Source organism: Mytilus galloprovincialis, chromosome 10 (assembly GCF_965363235.1).
Source record: "Mytilus galloprovincialis chromosome 10, xbMytGall1.hap1.1, whole genome shotgun sequence".
Lineage (NCBI taxonomy): Eukaryota > Metazoa > Mollusca > Bivalvia > Mytilida > Mytilidae > Mytilus > Mytilus galloprovincialis.
The window spans coordinates 27,356,030-27,383,373 of NC_134847.1; the positions used below are offsets into that span (position 1 = coordinate 27,356,030).

Sequence of the window (27,344 nt, forward strand, 5' to 3'; positions counted from 1 at the left end):
AGTTGGTATAATATTTCAAATTTGGCAACGGTAGGGCAATTGCAACAGAAACTACATATTTAAGCCTCCCAAACGAATAGAAGTTTAATAATGATTAGGAAAATAAGTTTTATCTAATGAGGTAAAATGATTGAGCGTGGCTACGTACTTATACATCCATCCCGAATGAATGGAGTCCTGTATTTAAACTGGTATTTTAAAAAAAATTCGAACTGTAAAGTCAGTACTGAAGCCGGAGTTGCTGGAAACAAGTGATGACAGGAAAATGAGTGACTCATTCTATGTTTTTTCATTTATGCCCTCTGGGGAAACTGTCCGTAACTTCTTATCCAAAATCTTTACCGAGCGACTCTGTCGACCTTCGACCAACCCTCGTTGTGGTCTATGATTTTGATGGTAAGGTTTTTGAGATCAGCTTGTGTGTGCCCAGGTGTTCTCAAATGACGACTTACGGGTAGGTCGGGATTTCAAGTGTAGTCACTTCGATGACCATTCATGCGTTTGTTGAATGGCTGCTCTGTCTCGCCAACATACTGCATGCCACATCGACACTGAAGGAGGTATACAACATTCTGGGTTTTGCAAGTTACATTGCAAAATATAGTGTACACAGACCCAGTCGAGTGGCAAGTAAATGTTTGAGTATTTAGTATTTGTTGACAAGTCAGACAACGTCTGTTACCACATGACTTGCACCATCCTGCAATTGAACAGCTTTTATTTGAGGAGACATCGAAGCAAGTCATGTGGTAACAGACGTTGTCTGATTTGTTTAACGCAAATTTACAGATCTAACATTGTTGGGCTGATGTTTAGACGAATTATATATATATATATCTAAACATCCCAACAATGTTAGATCATTAAATTTGCGTTAGCAAATGTTTTGTTCTTCCCTTGCCGGGATTCGAACTCATGCTACTGAGATATCATGGCACCAAATCGCATTGCACTGTGACCGACGCGCTAGACCACACGACCACCTAGGCTCTTAAAAAAGAGCTTTCGGTGGCCGAGTGTTACCTTTCCTCTTTAGTTTTAATCTAGCTTCGTAACACAGTACATGATATATAAGGCATGAAGATGGAATTGTTACAGATCAGCTGAATTATCTATTGTAAAGGATCCTACAAATTAATGTGAGATGCAGTCACAGAAATAATTATATTATAAGTACGTCTGAACCAGTGACGACTCTACAACAGATTTGATCCATCGGATCACCAGCAGTGATGGCAATACAAGGCTGAGAATACATTCTGTATATATAAATCGTCTAAACATCAGCCCAACAATGTTAGATCTGTAAATATGCATTATATAGATTATCTGTAAGATTAGAAAAAAATTCATGGTGAAATAAAAGTTTCATTTTGTTATGTTACTTTAAGCGGTGGAAGATCCTTTTGGTGATAGTAGGGAAAATATTTTATGTATACCTATAAAAAAAACTTTGGTATCATCCTCTGATGCACATTGTTATAAAGTTTACAGACTGATGCTTTAAAGACATAATAATAAACTCATCATAGATACCAGGATTGAAATTTTATATTTACACCAGACGCGCGTTTCGTCTACAAAAGACTCATCAGTGACGCTCGAATAAAAAAATGTTAAAAAGGCCAAATAAAGTACGAAGTTGAAGAGCATTGAGGACCAAAAATTCCTAAACGTTTTGCCAAATACAGCTATTCCTGAGGTAAAACTTTTTTATAGGTCACTTATCCTAAGGGAAACCATGATAGACATACATGTACCCAGTCAACCCCTTTTAACGATTGCCAGTTTAATATGACAATGTTGTCTTTAATTCGCGTTTGCTGTAATCTGGTGTTTGTTTTATTGTATTTTGGATTTACAATGTCTTATCATTTTTTTTTCGTCAAAAAAATTGACAATTATAGAATGAGTAAATATATTAATGGAAGAAACAACATGATATTTTGTTTTAAAATCTGATGGTCAACTTAGAAGATTGAAAAGAGTATGCTTTTTTATTCAACAAAACACATAGATATTTGCTCCTTTTGTTTTTGAATTTTTGCCAGATATTCGAAATCCTCTGGTTTTATCTATGTCGTGTCATTAGAAAATTATCCCCACTTACCCTTACTCTTCTTTTCCTAATGTTACTACATGTAGTTTAAGAAGCCATTTTTGAAAATCCTATAAAATCCTTGTTATTTTTTCTTAATTTTGTAAGAAAAAGGGTGCCAGTGTTAAATGTATAAAGTCTAGAGGGAATCAAATTTCCAATGACTTATATCTCGACAACAAGTACACGAACCCTTAATTTTTTCTGCTTTTGTAATTCCTTTATATGTATACTATCAATTTATAAAAGTCTTTTAAAAGCTTGCTATTTTGAAACAGAGTAGCGAACATCCTTAAGATGAATAAAAAGGTGTACAAACACATCCCATAATGACAATCAACGGCGGTCCTGGTTCTGGAGATGACGTTATACGACACAGAAACTGGTATTCCGCAAGTGTTTCTATCAAATGATGTCTATGGTTTTTTTGTCCTAGACATCAGCAGGTTTGATAACATGGTTTTATGTAAGAAAATTACATTTCGTGAAAAATATCATTAATAAAGGCAACAGTAGTATACCACTGTTCAAAAGTCATAAATCGATTGAGACAAAACAAATCCGGGTTACATACTGAAACCGAAGGAAACACAACAACTTTAAAAGGAAAACAAAGGATTAATGGTCTCGAAACCATCGATATTTACTATTCATGTATATTTTCCAAGGGATGTAGTTAACCGGTCTATAAACCCATAGTTTCATAGTTAAAATTATAGTTTCCGAATGATCACTTTAGCAACGAAAAGACAGTTTAAGAGAATGTCAAACGCAGTTTGAAAAATGCTTAACGGGGCCGCGGGTAGTTGGTCTTAAAGTGTTACTGGTGCGTGGCTTATCCGTTTGATGTGTCTTGGCCAAGTACTGAATTACTTTGAATGAACACATTGGAATACAATTAAAATCAATGCATTTTGTTCAAAAGAGATAAAATGAAATTGAAATATGCAAAACAACTAACACTATAATTTTCATCAAAGTGAAATTAATATCTTTTTTGCCTGATTACTAGTGCAACAATTATGGGCAAGGAAGTCGCTAAAGAGTAAAAGGTAAGTGACACTATCTTTAATTGTATTTCCCCCTTAATCGGATGTCAAGTATCAAAAATGAAATATAACGATGCATGAATACATTGAAATTGTATTGTAGATTTTGTATGCAAGGATTTTATCATTGCAATATATGTCAGTGTTTATTCTTTTTTTGCCTTTTATATGTTTCATGTTTTGTTTATAGTGACCGCAGTTACTTCATTGAAACTTGCTCTCAACACCAAAGGGAAAATTCTACTGAGAATAGTGCAAGCAACAGTCTTTAAATTTAAGCAATGTTGTCCTTTTGCATAATGTTATATTTTCCCATGATGACTTTAAGAGAAAGAACAGCAATTGAAATCTTGTTTCGTTTAATCTATTTTCCAAAGAGCGAGTACATGTAGGGATTTGGTGTCATGAATTAATGCTCAATGTCATTTGTTATTAAAAGATAAACAAAATTTGTCTCTCACGGTATGTGAAGAGAACATGTGTTTACCAAAATTGCTCTGAATATAAAGATAATAAATGTGAGATAATTGCCACTAGAGACCAGTATCGTAAATGTTAACAATTAGAGTTCACAATACGGCCTTCAAAAATAAGTAAAACTAAAAGACATTTAAGGACGATTCAAAGACAACTAAGACACACTTTTTTATAACATGTGTATTGAATAAACCGAAACCCTCTTGATTCATTTATTTGTGACATTAATCCGGATTCAACAATACAAAACAAAAGATTCGATCCAAACCCAATATTTTCCAGTTGTAGTTTAAATATCCCGCCTACTACCCGGTTGACCAACCGTGCGAAACTTAAATTATGTTCGTCTTGAAAATCTATACAACATTTGAAGCATTGATGCCAATCAATTTTAATTAATCAAATAGCATTATAAATAATCTGAATGCAAATATTTTAGCTGCAACCCTTATGAGGATTTCTATAATTTTGAAACACATATGAAAGATATATTGCACTGTAATTGTTTAATTTCAAATTGTCAACCCTTTTGCTGTTAAATACTTATTCACAGGGTGTCTGTTTTTCTTTGATCTTATGCAATAGTATAATGTTGTATTGTTGTAAAAAGTAAAATACCGTACTCGAAGGAAAATTCAAAACGGAACTTCCCTTTTTCAATGTCAAAAATCACTGTTTACCGCAATACTCAAAGTTCAACTTTGTAATTATGCTTGTGCATGTTCTTTTTTTATCGGTTTGAATATTAATTTTGTTATCAATAAATTTATACCCAACTTAATATTATTGAAAAAAACATATAAACATTCACGCTCCTGCATTTTGTCGATACTTATATTTTGTCTATGAACAAAATCATATTTATATCTTACTGTTGATCATGTTTTACACTAAATACATTATATGTTGAATGTTTGAACTAGCGATTACTCTCAGATCTTTACTTTTCTTTTGTGTTATAGTTAGTTGTGTTTGTGGTTTGTATCGACATGAAGAGTTAAGCCCTATTCGACTGATTTTGTTGCACAACTGTCACTAGTTAGGGGAGGTTTGACGCTCAGTAAACGTTTTTAATCCGCCACATTAATACAGATTTAAAAGTACACAGTCTGAGATATATCTGAATAAACAGAGTTTTTAGCAGTTTCTGTGACTATGATGACCATGCCGAAGAACGCATTCACCTCATCCAAGTTGAAATAAAGGATACTACATATACATTTAGGTCTGCCTTACTATTGACCTCTTGAAATTAACAAACAAAGAGATGCTTTAAGCTTCTAAATTTTTAACTTTCTATTTCTATGTTGCAATATTTAAGCAGCGCCTGCATATGAAGTATATGTCTTCTAGTTTGCACGATATTAAAGAGCTTTATTTCTATTAGTATTTTCTAGATAGAGGGTTACTGCTTACAAGGAAGGTAGTAAAGTAAGAGTTCTTTATTGTGACATTGAAGTCATCAATTCACAAAATTTAGATGTCATCACTTTGTGGATCTATCTGTTTCACAGTTGACGACGGGTATGTTCCTTTTGTCGTAAGCACAATCAAGTCCGTTTTTCCTTGAATGTGACCAAAACAATTAGATTTATCACCGGGTTTGTACTTACAAAAAGCAACACGACGAGGGCAATTTGACATTCTAGACTACCTGAGATGACTCTGGTTTTAAGTAGGCATCGTGTTGTTTATTCGTTAGATTTCTCTGTTTTGCTTTGTAAACTGTTCGTCTTTCACTCTTTGTTTTTGTTTGTGCCATTACTTTGTCAGCTCGTATTCGACTTATGAACTAGACTGCGTGTTTGGTATCATCCGCCGCACTTTTATATATACAGTTATACTTTGATCAATTTTAAAACGATAAACGAAATTTATGAAGATTTGATATGATTTACTACTGTTTGACCAAGCGCTACTGGTGAACGATTAGTTTCGAATGGTAAATCAGTAAGTCAGTGCTTTAGTATTGACATAATTGACGACACACAATAGACAGCAACCAAACAAAGTAACTTTAAAAGACACCTACAGGTACGCTTACCAACTTCAACGACCGACAATCATAAAGACTATATACCAAATGCAAGAATTTACCTTACTACACTAAAACATGCAACATTTCACTTTACTATACTATTACATGAAACAATATACCCTACTACACTATAAATAGATATAGGAAGATGTGGTGTGAGTGCCAATGAGACTACTCTCCATCCAAATAACAATTTATAAAAGTAAACCATTATAGGTCAATGTACGGCCTTCAACTCGGAGCCTTGGCTCACATATAAAGGCTGTTTTCATAACACAGCATATTTAAGATGAAATAATGTTGATGCTAAAAAGAAAAAAGAACAAACAGTTCCTTTCATTTGTAAAAAGTGGAAGTGTAATCTTTGTCGAAAATGTCTCATTCTTTTTTTTAAGCGGTTTCTGGATTTAACTTGATGAAGAATGATCAAAGCTTCAAATTTGAAAGCTAAGGATGTCTAGATAACGAAACGTGGGAAGAACTAAACGGACCTGAACAAATAGCTAATCCATCAGAATTGAGTTTGTGTGAAAGAATTAAAATCTTAATTTCATAGATTTATTATCAATTTCATAATAACTTTAGGACAACTAATGAAAGAATTCAAATATCGAAAAATATTCAACGAACAACACATTAATCATGAAAGCGCTTAGCTTTTTTTTTTTAAACCAAAGCAGTATCGACCCAGGGCAGAAAAGCAAAACGAAACATTAATAATCTATGCATGTGTAGCCTTTTTATTTGGAAAATGCCTATACCAAGTTAAGGATATGCATTTGTTTTTACTTAAGTCGTTGAATAATAGCGTTTGATTTTCTCAGTTTTCATGGACTTCCGTTTTTTAATTAGATTTGGTGTTTGGTATTTTTGTTACGGGATATAACTTCATTAGGGAATAATCAAAACATAATATATGGCAGAAATAATGAACAGAGATAATATCAATTTTTTATTATAAAAACAAACCCAGATCAAATAGTTTACGTCGTTTTTTCCAAAGTACATATTCATACAGATTGGTCATACAGAAAAATATCGGTCTGTATTTTTAGGTATAAAAATTATAACTCAGTCTGATGTGAACTTACCCAACAAATTATCAAAAAAGAAAGAAAGAAGAAAGGAAACACAACCCATAACAAGTGATTAACAATCAGAAATGAAACATAGATTATAGATAAAATCCCTCATGAGTCCATTTGTCATGCATCTTCCCCTAGATGCAAGACAAACATGAGTACACATTATTTGTTGTGTGTATCTGTTCTTCTAAGTTGTCTATACTGATATCTTTTCCATTTTCTAGCCTTCATTCTCTTTGATTCTACAAGACAAAAAGGATGATCAAATACAATGTCAGTATTGAATATGGTATTTTTTGTATATTTGATTTTAATATTATCGAACATGCTTACCAAAGCTAAAATTAGAGTTTTGGCTTAGCTAAGGAATTAATTTAAGAAATAATTTAAATGCGTCACAGCATGAAAAAGGAGAATTTACGCATTTAATATCCCGTTCACTTATCAAAAAGTAAAATCACAAAAATACTGCACTCCGAGAAAAATTAAATTAAATTAAAACGGAAAGTCCCTTATCAAATGGCAAAATCAAAAGCTCAAACACATCAAACGAATGGATAAACACTGTCATATTCCTGACTTGGTACATGTATTTACTTACGTAAAAAAATAGTTGACAAAACCTTGTTTTAAGCTAGCTAAACCTCTCACTTGTATGACAGTCACATAAAAGATCACTTAATACTGTGTTGGTTTAATAATACATGAAATTTCTCAAAAACCGACTCGTTGTTTCATACGATGTATGTCTTCATATATACAATCCGCCAAAAGTTAAGCACCACCTAAATATAACTGGCAATATTTTTTTAACTATTGCGATTTTTTTTTAAATGTTTGGTGTTATGAATTGCCTTTAACACACACTAAGAAAAATTCATTACGACCAAAAAGATTGAATTCCGATAAACCCGTCAAGCAACTTTTTATTAAAGGTCATCTGCACTTATACACTGTTTCGATACCTTTAAACCATCTTCTTACTGTCCCGCGTACAGGTGAAATTTTACCTTTATCAAGTCATTGTGTAATATGGCAAGACGTAAGTTATCTGTGGCTGAACGTTGGCAAGCACTTGGCATGTCAAATGCCGATAGGAGCACTAGGAGCACAGGTAACCATTTCAATGTCAATCACACCGTCATTGTCAGACTTTTACAACGTCATGTTAACACAGGAACTGTAAAGGATAGACCAAGGTCCGGAAGACCCCGTTTAACTACACGTCGTGTTGACAGACTGCTTATTCGTCGTGCTAAAGCCAACTCATTTACTCCTGCCCCGCAGCTTAGACACCACTGGCCTCGAGTTGGTCGTGTTAGTTTTCGAACATTGGTCCGTCGACTTAATAGAGGCAACCTAAGAGCACGTCGTGTTGTCAAGAGACCTGCTTTAACAGCCAGGCACCGTAAAATCAAGTTTCAATTGGCTAATGACCATCGACGCTAGAACATGAGAAGCTGGATAAAAGTTCATTGGTCAGATGAGAGTCGGTTTCTGTTACGACCAGTAGACGGCAGAATACAAGTTTGGCGGGAAAATAAAACTGCCTATGACCAAAACAATATTTGCCCAACGACTGCATTCGGTGCTAGTGGTGTTACAGTATGGGGTTGCTTCTTATACCGTTGTTAGCTGGGTATGCATATTCTGCAGGGTAACATGAACAGACAGACATACAGGCATTTGGTGCTTAGAAACATTGTAGTCCCTCATTTTGATAATCACCCACTTGCGTCAAGACCCTTGTACAAGGACGACAACGCTAGACCACACAGGGTAAGGATTGTAACCGAGTACAAAGAGCAAGAAGCCATTGACACTATCTTTTGGCCTTCCATGTCTCCAGACATGAACCCTATCGAACATGTCTGGGATGCCATTGACAGAAATCGCAATCGCAGAGATCCACCGTTGCAAAATCTTGGCGATTTAAGAGTGGCAACTGTTGATGAATGGAATAGATTTCCTAAACTAGAGTTCAGAAGGCTTGTACAGAGTATGAGACGCCGTGTTATGGAACTGTACCGGAAGAGAGGTGGTTACTTATACTATTGACTCAAATATTGACATTAAATTTGCCGAACATACTAAAGATTATTTGTAGAGAATTTAAATGATATTGGGTAATTAATTGTTGTCAAAAAATAAAGTCACAGTGAAAATTAAATTCAGTTTCTGATTTGTGTAATTTTGACTATTTCTATGAACGCAAAATTTAAATGCATAGAACCTGCATAAGTGACCAAACTTAAATTTATGGTTTGTTCATGGTATATGATAGCAAAATTGCTACATGATTTTTTTCTCTTTTTCGAGGAATAACTGATTTTTTGAAATGAAAAAAAATTCGATGCAATAAAAATTGGTGGTGCTTAACTTTTGGCGGACTGTATACATATACATATACATATGTCAAATCGTATTCGTATTCGTATTCATGTCGAGTTGTTTAAAGAGCTAGGATAATAATTATATACCATTTTCAAATACATGAATCGAGTGAGAATTCAAATCATGAAAATTAACATAACAGAGATTTCGAAAAACAAAGTAATGAAAATATATCTCGACAAACTTTTTAAACTTTATTAGAGACAATCAATAGAAGCGATAGATAGAATGAAAAGACTAGAAAACATTGTACTTAAACAGTCGTAGTGTAAATCCCCAGCGCTTCATTTCAGAAAAGGGTAAAACAAAATTGCGCATGCTTGAAAAAATAAACTATCAAATTGAATCTATATATCTTTTACCTGGTTTCTTTCCTGATCCTTTACATGATTCTGTAAATACAATAATAAACATTAAATGCCAGTGACTGGCTTAATAAAATTAATTCTATAGCTACACAAAAATTACATGATAAGAATTTATTGTTTTACTCATGTATACGTCTTCTGTAAATATTGTTTCTTCTTGCAGAGTCAATTTGTCTGCTCGTGTTTCTTCTTTTTGTTTTGCATACATCCTACCATTTGTTTCCTTCTTTTTCCCGTTTCAAATATTGTCACATCCGGTACAAACAATACGATATGAATATTTTCATTGGTGAATGTCGATTGTTATCAAGACATGAACTAAATATTCAACATTATAATTTCTAATTGTTGAAGGCTGTATGCTGCTGTGTCCGGAATTTACAAAACGGTATCAGTATTTTTCATTGATGACACGGTGACCTAAAGTTTGTTCCGCCCACATAATTTGGTCTTTGATTGATGGTTCACAGAGATAATCGTACATCATCTACATAGTTTTAATTGTATAACAATGCAACAAACAAATAACTCTTAACATGCTCATAAAATTGTTAGATTAACATAAAAGAAAATCGTCCCATATCAAACCGACTCGTAAGTTGAATGTGTGTAAATAGCTTTCGGAACGACACACATTTTATCTATGCTTTCATTTTACGCAATTGTTTGCATAAATGTGGTATGATCAATCACCAACTGATATGTTCATTTCACTCGATATTAGGGATTTGGCACCGAGGATAAATCAATTTTATCAAATTCCATGCTAAATTTCATCATTAAAATATTTGTCATTGATTGCTGCCGCCCTGAATTAAATGTGATTGTTTTTATCGCTTGTACAATGCTCAAAACCAAGTTCTTAAATGTAAACCATTTTTAGTTTGGGTTTTTTTTCTCGTGTTTTGGTCTCTCTGTCTTACCGATATATTGTATACATGCTTAGGTACACGTATATGGAACTTAGACATATATGAAATATATATATATTTTAAAATCCCGTATGAACAAATACCTGGACAATCAATTAAGCTGCATTCTAATGTTTCTTCATCAGACCCTTCACAATATTTTCCCCCGCCGGAAGGTATTGGGCTGTCACAAGTTCGAGATCTGGATTGAATACCGTTTCCACATGTGACTGAACATGTTGAGTTCACCCAAGAGCTCCATCCGCCATCAACTTTCAAATAAAAAAAATTAATTTTTATAATTTTGATCCTGAATAACAAAATGCATAATAATAAAATAAAGATCTTTACAATTGTTACTTTGATTACTTTCATGTAACAAAGGTAACTTTTCGCAAAAAAAACATGTCTTAAATGTCAGTGACTACAATTGAAATCTTTGAATAGTTTTTTACTCAGATGATGCAAAAGTCTTATGGGTGATTTCAAAGCATGTTTTATCCATATTATACAGATGAACATATAGTTATGTAACGTGATATCATGATAGATTCAGGAGAAAATCCTTCTTTAAAGGATAATATCAGATATCTCTAATATTGTATAAGAAGATAAAAAGAAAGTAAAATAGTACCCAGCACTATTTTTTCTCTCCCCATAGTCACTTTTTCTTGTATATGTTGAAGCATATATAACCAATTTCAGGTGGTATGGTACTTCTTTCATCACTCTAGACAATTAATGACGTCTTTTTGTGTTTAAAGTTTTACTTAAAGATTCAAAATGTGAATAATATATATTTGTGTATTTTTCAAAATTTACTTATAAAAGAATTGAATGATGTGTTTTGAAAATTTACACACACACAAAAAAGCAAGTGATCGTCATTTATTAGCAATAAGTGCTTGTGTGCTTGCATATTTGCATAGTGAAATGGTCACTGTGTGTGTAAATCACAATAACAACATTCAATACCATATCGAAAGTAACCACTTAAATCATTTACAAGATTGATTGTTTGATATCCTCAAGTAATTTACAGGAAATAAAATAAGTTTTAAATCGAATATTACATAACAAGTATACTGTAATAACAAGTGTGTGTCCTTCTGTACCAGCACAACTATTGATTCAATTACTTTTCAAATAAAACAACTTAATACTAACTTGGACACTTTGATACATTAAAACTGTTTATGTCAGTGGTTGAGTTAAAATCAGTACAAGTTCCGTCAGATTCAGTAATATTGTTTTGATTTGATCGCCATTCAAAAAAATCAGCCATTGTACAGCATATCAATGGGTTACCACGAAGCAACCTACAACACGTATTAATGAATATTTAAAAAGTATATTTTCCATCTTCACCTTAACATGTGGTTCCTTTCAGACTTTCAATGAAATCATTTTTAGAATACAGCTTGTGAAAACAAATAAAATGACTAACCTGATTGATATGATAGATACATAACATCAACGTCAAACCAAATAGTATTGAATGCCAAAAAATAAATTAATCAATTTGAGTGAACTTAAACATCAATTTAATGCATTTAAAAAAGTATCTTTGAGAAAAAATCAAGTAATATTATATTTTGTTTTAACAAAAACTGACTTATGCGTGGTAATTTTATTTTCCGTTAGTCAATTTGCATCTTGAGATATATGTATATATGGAGAACACAAAAGTAGTGGTCTTTGATATGGCAATGGTACTCACAATGCATGAAGATCTGTTTCTTTGTCAAATATTTTTGCAGATACCGTTGTCAAATTATTATTATCTAAAGCACTGAAATGTTAAGATTACCAACATTCAAACAAAAGCATAAAATGCAACATCAAAAAATAATATTATATGCAATGCCGTTTTAACCAGATGCGGTTTAAACAGTCGTTAACATACATCAAAGAGACCAAGTCAATAAGTAATCGTTTTAAATAAATTTTAATTTTAAATAAGTTATCATACTTATGATGCTTATAAATGTAAGTAGTTTGATAAAACACAGTTAGTTTTATTATTTGTTATTACTTCAACACAAAATGATAGTTATATCACAATGATACGTAGGATTATATATAAAAAAAAAAAAAGCTACAGTATACCCACGTCAAGAAGCTCATCGTATTGGTTATCGTACTATGACCGCTATGACCTTTATATCAGTTTTCCGTGGCACATGATTCTTACAATTTTGTACTTTCTTCGTGCCAGTTCAGTACTATTTTCATTTATAAATCGCATTTTTGACACTATCAAATTACCAAACATTCTCCTTTTCTATAAGTGAACAACCACGTTACTAAATGAGACGTCGGAAGCGTTATCAAATAATCTTATTTTAAAGTTTTCTTTTCTTATAACACACCTTCCCTGTGATATTCATCTTTTTTAATCTTTATGCGGCAGTTAAACATGTTAAACGATAAACATTTTGTGTGGAAGTTTAAAATCAAATGTGCTATCTGAGAATTGAAGAATTGTCGATGTTTTTTAATAATTGTTAACCATATATATATATATATATTTATTTGTGTGAAGCCCAGGTGGTCGTGTGGTCTAGCGGGACGGCTTCAGTGCAGGCGATTTGGTGTCACGATATCTCAGTAGCATGGGTTCGAATCCCGGCGAGGGAAGAACAAAAAATTTGCGAAAGCAAATTTACAGATCTAACATTGTTGGGTTGATGTTTAGACGAGTTGTATATACATAATGTACACAGCCATGTATCACCATCATTGCTGGTGATCCGATGGATAAATCTGTTGTAGAGTTGTCACTGAATCAGACGTACTTATAAATATAATTATTTTCTGTGACTGTATCTTGCATTAATTTGTGGGATCCTTTACTATAGATCATTGAGCTGATGTGTAACAATAACATCTCCATGCCTTATATATGGTCGTGTGGTCTAGCGGGACGGCTACAGTGCAGGCGATTTGGTGTCACGATATCTCAGTAGCAAGGGTTCGAATCCCGGCGAGGGAAGAACAAAAAATTTGCGAGAGCAAATTTACAGATCTAACATTATTGGGTTGATGTTTAGACGAGTTGTATATATATATACAACTCGTCTAAATTTCGCAAGCAAATTTACAGATCTAACATTGTTGGGTTGATGTTTAGACGAGTTGTATATACATTATGTACACAGCCATATATCACCATCATTGCTGGTGATCCGATGGATAAATCTGTTGTAGAGTTGTCACTGACTCAGACGTACTTATATATATATATATATATATATATATATATATATATATATATATATATATATATATATATATATATATATATATATATATATATATACGTTCAGGCTTTACATTTTACATATTCATGATGCAGAACTCTCGTAGACAGTCGTCTCTTTAGCAATCATACCATATCTTATTGTTTCTAAATCATGCAAAATAAATCAATAGTATTGGCTACCTGTGTTTTCGATTGTTAATAAGGGTATTCACAGATGTTCATTTTCCAAAAAACAATTTAACAAAAAATGTTACGTTGAGTTTCACCAACGCGTTGGACCATTCCCCCTGAATTATGAAAATATTAGAACAATTAAACAAGAAAAAAAAGTCGGGAACTTTGCTCTTGTAACTTCTAGTATAGAATGTCCTTGCGTCGTTCCAATTTTAAACACCGACCTGATTGTAAACTGTCTTCAGGTTGCTACGTTTTATTTATTCCTTATATTTCAATGAAATTGTGTTAAACTGTATATACAGGTGGGGTATGCATATTCTTAGTGTCGTGTCAACGCATTATTCGAAATAATTGGCTGATTAATTTGTATTAAAAGTTGTCTTAATGTCATCTCATTTGGAATTTTCAGAACTTACACAAGGATAAACTTTGGATAAACAAATCTAAAGGAGCAATGTGGTCCGAGACCACAATTGTCGTCCCTTGATTTTCGTTGTTCACGAATATAGTCTCTAGTGTTGACAGTGGGTTACTTGCCATTAATTTTTATACCCCTTCCAAATTTATTTCTCCATGTTTAATGCCTCAAATAGGGGGTTGAAATTACACTGTAAAAAAATTTGGGTCCAGGATTTTAAAGGAAAGTAGTGATTTGGTTCAGCTGAAAAATTAGCACTTCGGAAGCCGTCAAAAGATTTCAAGACGCCCTAAACATAAAATTGTCCATATTTTGAGTTAGAGCCGATGAAGTTTTCTATAATTTTGATATAGTTTGTCCCCAAAAGTAGTACAACACACTGTACAAATTTCATTGAGAAAGCGCAGGTAGGATTTTTTCAATTTTCATTTATCTTCTAAAAGAAATGCACTACGAAATAATTGTGGTCTCGGACCATGTGATGAATCTGATTTTTATCAGATAGTGATTTGTTTCTAACATTTTGAATAATATCTGTCCGAAAAGAATTACCCTATCTTATACGTACGATTCAACAATTCGGAATGATAAATGTCTCTTATTATTCTATTTTGTCGATCGAAAAGGTAAGCATTTATAATATCTTTACTTCCATATTTGCATGTAGCAATAAAGTACTTACATAAGACGCAAATACTGAAGATCAGAGAACGCACCATCTTCTATACTAGAAATTTTGTTGGAGCTTAAAGACCTGCAAAAACAAAATTAAATATCATTATTAATTTAGTTCATACATTCAGTCCTTTGGGCAATAAAAATTAGAAAAAAAGACATTTGTAAAGTCAATCTTTAAAGAACTGGATTGTTTTGAAGTGGTACCGTAACTTATTTTTAAGGGTTAGAAACTAGTAGCAATAATAGTATACCGATGAGCAAACCCCATGAATCCATTCAGAAAGTACAAATCAATGCAAACAGCAACTACTGAAAAACAAGGAGAGAGACGGATTACACTGACAATGACTCTTGCTATGCATTAATCACTTCTAATGATAATGAACAAGTTCTTGATGGAGACTGTAAATACTTGTGTAGTGTCAACGTCGGGTTCGTTTATCCGCTAATTATAACTCATCCAAACTGTCATAGATTTGAGTTTGATTCTGTACCGATATTTACAAAACCCGTATATGATGGTGACAACTAGGTACTAGATATGCTCTCCTTTTTGAAATATGATAGGTTTAGGTGTTGCATTTCGAACATAAGAGATTATCAGAACAAATAATCGTCACATATAAAACATAACCTCGTATTGATCTTTAATTTGTAAACAGACAAAACAAATGCATCATACCTCTAGAGCATATTCGCAAATAAAATAGAATCATATTATATCTATTCAATATCTTATAACATATTATCATCTTTAATTACAACAGTATGCTAGCGACAGTTGACTTTTTTTTTAAATATCATGACTACGGATATTCGCTAAGATAAAACACATAAACAAAATCAGCCATTGGCCATATCCTTTGGACATCGAAGGACGAAAACATGATATAAAAGACGTGGGAATGGACAAAACTTTTGCATAAAAGCATGACCTATATCCAATGCATTATAACTTCGTGATTACATTCACAACGGAACAAATACGATTTTGAATTCTTACGTAATTACAATGACTAACGCGATGTTAGTCCTGATAATAATTATTATCACATTGTGAAATACCAAGGTACCAAATAATAGCAAAATATATTTTAAACATTTCTAGAACACACCCGCGACATCTCTGGTCCGTGACTGAATTGAGTATGTATGCCTTATTTTCAGCCTGGATTTTAGTATTCGTATTGTTATCTTATAAAGTAAGACTGATTGTTAGGTGCAAAGTATAGTCTGTTTTGAAAAGCTTTGTGTTTGAACCCGTCTTGGTTTTCTTACTAAAATAAAATTACTGTAAACTAAAAGATTTTTTTTAACTAATAACAACCAAAAGTTATATTGGTATTAAGGTGGAAAAAAACAAACTTGTTAAATAAGGTACTGTAGTATAACATATGCATATATATAAAACAACTGCACTGGAAGAATTCCAGGTTATCCTGATAGAGGAGTGATTAACAGAAGATAACAGGTAACGGAAACTACATGTGACCCATACTATTGGTATCGGTATCGGATTCGACCCAGAACCTGTTAATTGTTGGTAATATTAATTATGTGGAAAACAAAAGGGCCTAGAATGGTGTAACTTTTAAACAACACCATTGTTCTATATTAATTATATATAAAGTTGAATTCTTTGATTCGTCGTTTTGACGTCATGCCGGCTAACAAATTGGACCTCGTTATTTCAGTAGTATAGATGTGTATATAACACAACTAAATTATGAATGCATATAAGCCTTCAAATTCGTTATGACATAAATCATCATTATTTAGGCTAAATATTGCACACAAGTTGCGTATGTCTATTTATTAAACAATGTGGAAGTTTGAAAAATTTAATGTGCTACTGTGGATTCATTTTTATTCGTGGTATACCAATTTTCGTGGGTTTCGTGGGTCACAGCGAACCACGAATTTAAGAATTTAACGAAGAATAATCCAGAGAAATGTGTATGGAGTCGGGTGTTTATTTCCGGTTATGTTATGCAGTTCTAGTATAGTGTTGACTAGCGATAAACATTGTAACATAACACGTGTTTTTTTATTGAAAGAAGATACAAGTATTTTAAGTAAATCAAGAATAAATATATCGAATATCAGTGATAATTTACTTTCTAAAATTGATTAACACTGTTCACGGAAAATAACTGTAAATTATTAATTACCGTGTCATAGTTTTGTTTACTAGAGATTTAAGTACGGGGATATTGCCCGTAGGTAATATTGTTTATGACAGGAACATTTATTTTCACACCTTATACTTACATGACTGTTTATTATATCGTGATTAGGGAAATGAGCTTTCAATCATAAAGTTTTGAATGCCTTATAGAATTCCGACAAGAATTTATAAATTGTAAAACAAACAAATAATAAGTTGTCTCTGTCCATTATTGTAATAGCAGTTATCAATGAACACTTTAACCTAGAATGACCAAGCGAGGATTTTGACAATTCAAAACTTTTTCAATGAATTACTTCTTTTTTGTTTGTTTTATTATTGATCAAACCAAGGAGGTTATATGATCTCCTAAATCAAAAAGAATTCCACGAATTACGTATCTGAATTTTTTTTGTAATCAGCGATCCACGAATTTACGTATACCACGAAACGTCTTTTTTTCTCCATCCACGAAAATTGATACCCACGAAAATAAATGAATCCACAGTATCTGAGAATCCAGAATTGTGTTTTAGGTCACCCAGTGATGTTATATTCAATATACGTTAAACATTAAATTGAACGGTGAATTTCATCAAGACTTTGAACCCTTACCATTGGAAATGTGAAAATATTACTACTAGTATAGAATTTCCTTTGCGGTGTTCCGATTTTATACACTTGATTGTAAACATTTTTCAAGTAGGTGTGGTTTTAAGTTTTCTTTATATTTCAAAGAAATTTTGTTAAACGTTTATACATTGCTTGGGGGAGGGGTATGTGTAATCAAAGTGTCAACGTATTATTCGAAATACTTACCTGATTAAACATTTGAATTAAAAGTTGGCTTTGTATCATCACATTTTGGATTTGCAGCATTTCTCTTATTAATCTATTTTGTTGATCGAAAAGGTTAGCATTTTTAATTTTTGCTTCCAAGTTTGCTGTTTGCAATAAAAAAAAACTTACAGTGTAACCAAAGACTGAAGACAGGAGAACGCACCGTCTTCTATACTAGAAATTTCGTTGCGGCTGATATCTCTGCAAAAAAATATCTCGATATATCAGTTGTGAATACATTCAGTGCTTTCAGCAATTGAGGATTATAGAATAGACATTTGTAAAATAAATCTTTAAAGAACTTAATTGTTTGGGTGTGGTACCGTAACTTATTTGTAAGTGTTGGAAACTTGTAGCAACACTAGTATAGCAATTATCAAACCACTTGAATTCATTCAAAAAGTATGGTTTTATCTATTCCTTATATTTTAAAGAAATTGTGTTAAGCTTTATATACAGTTGGGGTATGTATGATCCAAGCGTCGTGTCAACGTATAATTTGAAATAATTGGCTGATTAAAATTTGTATTAAAAGTTGTATTAATATCATATTATTTGGGATTTTCAGAACTTACACGAGGATAAACAAAGCTAGAGGAGCAATGTGACGGATCTGATTTTTATCAGAAAGTGATTTGTTTCTAACATTTTTAATAGTATCTGTTCGAAAAGAATTACCCTATCATATATATACAATTCAACAATTTGGAATGATAAATGTCTCTTATTAATCTATTTTGTCGATCGAAAAGGTTAGCATTTGTAATATATTTACTTCCATATTTGCATGTAGCGATAAAGTACTTACAATTGACGCAAATACTGAAGATCAGAGAACGCACCATCTTCTATACTAGAAATTTTGTTTGAGCTTAAAAATCTGAAAAAATATTTAAATATCATTTGTGCATACATTCAGTCATTTGGGCAATTAAAATAAAAATAATAGACATTTGTAAGGTCAATCTTTAAAGAACCGGTGTGGTACCCTAACTTATTTTTAAGTGTTATGAACTAGTAGCAATAATAGTATACCGATGAACAAACCCCATGAATCCATTCAGAAAGTACAAATCAATGGAAACAGGAACTACTGAAAAACGAGGAGAGAGACGGATTACACTGACAATGGCTCTTGCTATGCATTAATCACCTCCTATATTAATCAGCAAATTCATGATGGTGACCGTAAAAACATGTTTTTTGTCAACGTCGGGTTCGGTTATCCGCTCATAATTACTCTGTTTGAGCAGTATTTTTTGTATGGAGCACACCCCTTCTAATGAACATGATGATGTAATGTCACCATGCACGATTGTAATGTATTAGTTGATATAGGTATACGCCTACGCGATGCAGCAGAAATCATTTACTATCTGGAAATGGAAAGTTAATGACTAAAATATTGAAATATTGAAATCATCCCAGCTGTCAAAGATTTGAGTTTGATGTCGTCCTTCTTATTAACCAAACCCGTCAATGGGATTTATGAAACAATGCATTGCTAGAGTATAGATGATAAACGGCTTAAACCAAAAAAAAATGTGTATCTTGATTGCAATGAAAAAGAGCTGATTATTGATATAATTAATTTCACAAAACACATTTACATAACAATATATGCGGAGAATAGTTGACAAAGAATGCCTAAAACGTCTGTCACAATAAGGAATTATAAAACAAACCTACATGTTATTTTTCAAACAAAGTTTTAGTGCTCACGCATTGCACGTATTTGATCTGTCAAAAGGCGGTAATATAATAAAATAAAATTGTTCTATCAAGCTTTAGTTAAGATCTTACAAAAATTGTAAGCATACATTTTCTATCAGTGTTACTTTCCATATATTTCCATTTCCAAGGGCCTAACTCTTGCCAAAAAAATGTTTGTTATACTCTCCTGAGACATTGATGACCTTAACCTTTAATATAAAATTCTGAATAATCCTCCAACAAATGTAGATGTGAGAGCGCTTATTGTGCAGTTTTATATATCAATATGTTTTTCAAAGGGCATTACTCCTTTAGGAATAGTCGATCCGCACTGATTTTCATTATTGTGCTAGACATATAGGATATTAATGTTTGATACAAATTACATAAATATCTGGCAAGAATTGTACACATGAGAGTGCTTATAAAACAATTGTCTATAAAATTTAACTTCTCTAAGGAACATATTTCTTTTACAATCAATTTGCCAGCGTTGATTTTCGAACTCGTTTAAGACATTGCTTATATAACCTTCAACCATTTGTCAATTTAAATTTAATAACAATCCTACAAGAAACACAAGGGTAAGAGCGCTGAAATGCAACTATCCATACAGCTTTTAAAAGGCGCTAACAAGACCAGAAATATATGACCGGTATTTCGATGTTCCCTGCATCGCGATACGAGGTGGCTACTTTTAAAATTCAAATCAATCCAATAAGGAACTTGTATATTATTATTTTAAATATAATCATTCTGCATAATTTTGAATGTCCTTGACGACGGATTTGTTCCAATTGTCGTTACAACAATGACGTCTTTTTTCCCTCGTATATGACTTGTCGAATGAGACTTATCACCGGGTTTGTACTTACATGAGCGAACCGACGAGTGTCACATGTGGAACAGGATAAGCTTACCCTGCCAGACCACCTCAAATATCAGCTAGTCTTTGGTGGGGCACGTGTTGCTGAGTCTTTGACTTTCTATGTTTTGTGTTGTACATTGTTGTTTGTTTTTTATCGTTTATTGGTGATTTTTGTCATCACATTTATTTTAATATGCAATGGACTCTTTCAATCAATGTGCAGGAAAATCTATGGTACACATGCCTTAAAGAAGTACAATATATGATCTAGTGACAAGATTACATAAATTCAACACATTGAAAATCGGTCCAAAATCAGAGTTGAACATCTTTAATATGTGTGAAATGTCTGTAAAATATTAGACTTATGTTGATTGGAAACATGAGTATGAGTCATGCATTGTATAAACACGTTATTCTGTCTTTCGAGTAGATTGATAGACAGGAAGAGGCAGCTAGGTACTAGATATGCATTCCTTATTGAAATATGATAGGTTTTAGTGTTGGATTTCTAGCAAAAGAGTTCAACAGGTTAAATAAACATCACATATAAAACATATTCTTGTATTGATCTTTCATTTAATTACCAGATAAAAAAAACATCATACCTTCAAAGGATTTTTACAAATAAAATGGTATAATATTATATCCATCCAATATCTTATAGAATATTTACATCCTTAATTGCAACAATAAATCATCATTATTTTGGCTAAATATTGCACACTTGTAGCGTATTTCTATTTTTTAAACAATGTGGAAGTTTGAAAAATTTCATGTGCTATCTGAGAATCACAGAATTGTTTTTAAGTCACCCAGTAATGTTATATTCAATAAACATTAAACATTTAAGGTAACGTTGAATATCATCAAGACTTTGAACCCTTACCATTGGAAATGTGAAAATATTACTACTAGTATAGAATTTCCTTTGCGTTGTTCCGATTTTATACACTTGATTGAAAACATTCTTCAAGTAGGTATGGTTTTAAGTTTTCTTTATATTTCAAAGACATTTTGATAAACTGTTTATACATGTTTTTTTTTTTTTGTTTTTTTTTTTTTTAGGGGGGGGGGGGCAGGAGGGGTATATGTAATCAAAGTGTCAACGTATTATTCGAAATAATTGCCTGATTAAAAATTTGAATTAAAAGTTGTCTTAGTATCATCACATTTTGGATTTGCAGCATTTCTCTTATTAATCTATTTTGTCGATCGAAAACGTTAGCATTTTTCAATTTTACTTCCATGTTTTCTATTTGTAATAAAGAACTTACAGTGAAAACAAAGACTGAAGACCAGAGAACGCATTATCTTCTATGCTAGAAAGTTCGGTGAGTCTAATATCTCTGCAAAAGAAATATGTTGATATCAGTTGTGAATGCATTCAGTGTTTTGGACAATTGAGGATTATCAAATAGACATTTGTAAAATAAATCTTTAAAGAACTAAATTGTTTGGGTGTGGTACCGTAACTTATTTGTAAGTGTTGGAAACTTGTAGCAACAATAGTATATCAATTATCAAACCACTTGAATGTATTAAGAAAGTATTTATCAATGTACAAAGCACAGACTGAAAAGCATGGAGAAAGACAGGATGCACTGACATTGTCTCTTGCTATGCATTAATCACCCAATTCGTGATGGTGACCGTAAAAACTTGTGTAGTGTCGACTTTTTGTGCAGTTTTATAATAAATATGTCTTTCAAGGGACATTACTCTTTTTCAGAATGATTTGATACAAATAACATAAATATCTGGCAAGAATTGTACACTTGAGAGTGTTTATAATGCTATTTTCTATAACATTTTATTTTGATAAGGAACATATTTTCGGTAAGAATAATTGATTAGCGCTGATTTCGAACTCGTTCAAGACAGTGCTGATATATCCTTCAACCATGTGTCAATATATTTTGATAACAATCCTACGAGATATGCAGGCGTGAGACCGCTGAAATGCAAGTTTCCATTAAATTTCAATTTGCAAGGGACACAACTTATAAGACAATAGCTGTTGAGCAATGATTTTCGAACTTGACCGAGATATTGGTAATATAAACATATGAATTATATCATAATCTGACAAGAATTGTATGCGTAAAAGCACTTACAAGACCAGACGGACAGATGACCAAAATCACGTCCTCTTTTCCTCGAAATGAACCTGCCGAATTCGACTTATCATCAGGTTTGTACTTACATCAGCGACACAAGTGTCACATGTGGAACAGGATTTGCTTACCCTTCCGGAGCACCTTTAATCACAGCAGGTCTTTGATGGGGCACGTGTTGCTCAGTCTTTGACTTTGATTGTTTTGTTTTATATATTGTTGTATGTCTTTTGATCTCTTTCGGTGTTTTTTGTCATGGCATTACCATTTATTTTAACATTTGAATTTAAATGTCCTTTGGATATTTTTCGTCTAATTGAAAGATTGTGGGAGGAAATCCTTACAGGTTTCATATATAAAAAAAACAACCAAGGAACCTTTATATCACTCAATGGCAAAAGTAGCTGTTTTTTTATTTAAAAACCTTTAAAAAATATTCCAATCTATTTATGAAATGGACTCTTTCAATCAATTTGCACGAAAAAACTATAACACACATGCCCCAAAGAAGTACCATTTATAGATCTAATGAGAAAAAATACTAAATTCAAAACATTGAAAATCGGTCCAAAATCAAAGTTGAACATTTTTAATATATGTGAAATGTCTGTGAAATATTAGACTATTGTTGATAGAAAACACGAGTATGAGTCACGCATTGTATAAACACGTTGTTTTGTCTGTCAGATAGACGGAGACAGTTGGTTAATAGATATGCTCTCCTATTTGAAATATGATAGGTTGAAAATGTTGCATTTCTAACATAAGAGTTCATCAGGACAAATAAACATCACATATAAAACATATTCTCGTATTGATCTTTAATTTGTTATTCAGATAAAAAATGCATCATACCTTTCGAGGATTTTGCAAATAAAATGGAATAATATTTAATACATCCAATATCTTATAAAATATTCACATCCTTAATAGCAACAATTTGTAAGCAACAGTTAACGTTTTCGTAAATACAATGACTATGGATATTCTCAAAGACGAAAAACATAAAAAACAAAAATCAGCCATTAACTAAGTCCTTTCGACATCGAAGGGTTAACAATTATATAAAAGGACGTTGGGATGGACAATACCATACACGAAATATTTGTCCTAAATTCATTTCGTGGTTACCTTTTCAACAGAACAAATGCGATTTTGAGTTTTTATGTACTTACAAATGATGAAGCAATGTTAGTCCTAATAATTTGTCACCTATTGAATCAATTGTATTGCCTGCAAGAATTCTGAAAATGAAGAACAATTCTTAAAGCAGACATATTGATCAATAAATAGCGATTATTATGACATTGTTAAATACCAAGGTAAAACAAATAATAGGAAAACTTGCTATGTAAAACAAATATTCTAAACATTTCTTGTATATAACACAACTAAATTATGAATGCATATAAACTTTAAAATTCGTCATGCCATAAATCATCATTATTTAGGCTAAATATTGCACACTTGCTGCGTATCTCTTTTTATTCAACAATATGGAAGTTTGGGAAATTTAATGTGCTGTCAAATAATCGTATCTTCAGGTTTTTATAACAAATCCTCCCTCGGCTGTTGTCTTCTCTTTGGTCGGGTTGTAGTCTTTTGACATATTCCCCATTTCCATTCTCAATTTTATGTAAGAAATAAATAAATGTCTTTATTGTTATGCGGCATTTTGTTTGGGGGAGGGGGGGGGGGGTTATTATATGTCAAGGTATTATTCGAAGTAATTGGCTGATTAAAAATGATTTAGAATTTGTCTAAATCTCATTTTTTTTATTAGCAAAATGTCTCTCATTAATCTATCTCGAAAAGGATTGCATTTGTAATATTTACTTCCATGTTTGCACTTTGTAAAAAAATACTTACAAAGAAAAAACATGAACATAATTTGTATATGACACAACTTAATTACGGATAAAATGCAACTTTGCTGTATCGCTATTTATCAACCAGTGTATTTTAAAATGTCATCGTATAAACTTTCGAGGACCTCATTAATCGCTTTCTTAGCATTATCCTTGCATTGTTTATACCAATGTTATAATCGATAGATTGATTGGTGACGTCTTTACTCCGCATCAGCACAACAAGGCTATATCGTGTCGAAAGCCCATTCAAACATTTTAATAAAAGATAGTTTTTAAAAAGCAGACAAAAGGTCTTTCAATTTACTAAAACTTTAGTTCAAGCAAATTATAGATTGAATGATGATTGCTTTACGTCACATCAGCACAAAAAGGCAATATCGCGGCTAGAGGTATTTCACATATAATAATAATAAAAGACAGTTTTTAAGAAGCAGACAAAAAGTCTTTCAATTAACTAAAACTTTAGATTAAAGCGAAATTACTTATTTATAAATGAAATAAAACAATAAGAAAGCTTATGGTACTACATCGTGACATTCATAGATTATGGTACTACATCATCATATGAAAGAGCTCACAGTTTTTAATCATGATATCAAAAGCGTATGGTTCATCATCATAAGAAGGAGCTCATGGTTCAAAATCATGGTATTCATAGCTTACGGTTCTACATCAGTATATTGAAGAAATCATGGTTTTAAAATAGAGGCGAAAGATATCAAAGGGACATACATAGTAATAAGTCTAAAATAAAAATAAAAAGAGAAAAGACCAACAGACAAACAGCAGTACATTAAACACAACATAGAAAACTAAAGTCTGAGCAACACGAACCCAAACAAAAACTGGGGGTTAATTTCAAAATTTTATGGTTTTAAATCATAATATTCAAAATCTTGAGGTTCTACATCATCATATCAAAGAGCTTGTATTTCGACATCATGAAATTAAAAAAAAACTATAGTTTTACATCATAATATCAAAGAGCTAATACATGTTATAGTTCTATATACTGATATTAAAAGGCTTACGCTTCTTGAGTTTCATGATATTCGAGGGCTGAGGGTTCTTCATTATGATATTCAAAAACTTATGGTTTTGTATCATGATATGCAAAAGCAAATATTTCTATATCATTATATCAAAAGGCTTCTTAATCCTGATATTACAAAGGCTTTGATTGTATATCATGATATTACAAAGCTAATGGGTCCTATTTTGGTTTTAAATTATGAGATGCAAAAGTCAATGCTACTTCATCAGGTATCATGGTATTGAAAAGCTTATTACACTACTTCATTATATCAAAAACCTTATGGTTCTGAATTGTAAAGAAAGAGCTTATTGTTCTAAATCGGGATATTAAAAAGGTTATGGTTCTAAATGAATATTTTAAAAAGTTTATAGTTCTATATCATAATATTCTAAGATTATGGTTTTAAATCATAACATTAAAGAGTTTAAATCTTCTTTATTTATCAACCTCCTTATGAAACCAGAATCATTATCTAAATTGAATAATAAATATTTTCTTAGTATTGAACAGCATTTAATCAAAACATCTTTTGCTTCGTAAAATTACGGATTTTTTAATAAAGACTGAACATTAAATATCAATATTAATTTGAATTATAGAGATATGGTAAAAGATAAACGCATCTGGGATCAGCATAGTCATGATTATATAATCAATTGAAAGATTCGGACCTAACCTTTGGCGATTAAAACATAATATGACATAAAGTCAATGAGCTCAAAACAACGTTGATAAAAGTAAACACGATTTAAAAATGCAAAATAAACAGCATTAATGTACAAACATATGGCAATACTTACAAGACTGTTGTATTTGTAGGAATATTACTTGGTATTTGTGTTAAGTTTTGGTTCCAACAGGCAATTGAATTTTCTATGCAATCACACATTGTTAGTCCGGGTTCGGTACATTTCACAGCATAAACTTCTTTTAAAAATCTGAGTGTCAAAATCGCTATCGTCTTAAACAACATGGTTCCAATTTTCATGTCGATACTGTTTTGAATGTTACTAGATAAAAAAAATTAACTGTTAGAAAAATCTGCAAATTTTATTTCTCAGACATGCTAGAGAAATATCAAATATAACAAGACAGAGCAGGAAGTATTATGATTAAATTTTGGGATGAATAAATTCTTGAATACTTGTAGACCGATAAAAACAGACAATGCAACTTCCCATAGGAACTCCTTTTACGGCTACAACTGTAACACTTTTACTATGAAGTTTCGTAAAAAATTATATCCTAGAATGGAAAGCTCATTCGCACTACATTTTTTTTCAAAATATAGCTAAAGGGCTGTGAGGCATATTTTCAACATTTGTATGCCCCAAACTTCTAAGAGTTTAAACTTATACTACCCTTCCCTTCACTTTGGGTCTTCCTCAGAATACAAGGTGGCCGCTGTTTTTGTTTATTTATACTGGTAATAAACCCAAGTTATGTCTCTGTCCCAGACTATATGAGTATTTGCACCGTACACGTACGGTCTAGGCGTATGAGTATATTCAAACGGTCCGACCGTACGCGTATGGTCGGACCGTATGAGTATACTCATATGGTCTACTACAAGCTTGACCATATATGTATTTGGACCATATTTTGGACAAACATTTTTAAAAACTGTCATTGAGTTTTTCAAATAAATAGCACTACAATTAGATGGAAAAGGGAATAAGTGAACATTCATTCAATTAAAATTAAATATTTATTTAATTAGATATAGGAAGATGTGGTATGAGTGCCAATGAGACAACTCTCAATCCAAGTCACA

At 32.1% G+C, this 27,344-nt stretch overlaps 1 protein-coding gene and 1 long non-coding RNA gene across 2 annotated transcripts; both read right to left on the reverse strand.

Moving 5' to 3' along the window:
• Positions 1 to 6,636: 6,636 nt before the first annotated feature.
• On the reverse strand, positions 6,637 to 15,030 carry LOC143049067 (A disintegrin and metalloproteinase with thrombospondin motifs 15-like). Its single transcript, XM_076222854.1, has 6 exons — positions 14,963 to 15,030; positions 12,141 to 12,212; positions 11,588 to 11,739; positions 10,525 to 10,692; positions 9,504 to 9,533; positions 6,637 to 6,989 (listed from the first exon to the last, which is right to left on the reverse strand). Exons 3-6 carry the CDS (start codon positions 11,703 to 11,705, stop codon positions 6,910 to 6,912), a joined length of 396 nt encoding a protein of 131 aa, XP_076078969.1. The 5' UTR covers positions 11,706 to 11,739; positions 12,141 to 12,212; positions 14,963 to 15,030; the 3' UTR covers positions 6,637 to 6,909.
• A 3,062-nt stretch (positions 15,031 to 18,092) lies between these two features.
• Positions 18,093 to 26,561, reverse strand: LOC143049068 (uncharacterized). The gene is made up of 5 exons (XR_012970036.1): positions 26,371 to 26,561; positions 23,839 to 23,907; positions 21,824 to 21,895; positions 18,774 to 18,845; positions 18,093 to 18,166 (listed from the first exon to the last, which is right to left on the reverse strand). It is a non-coding gene; the product is annotated as an uncharacterized LOC143049068 (long non-coding RNA).
• Positions 26,562 to 27,344: the final 783 nt, after the last annotated feature.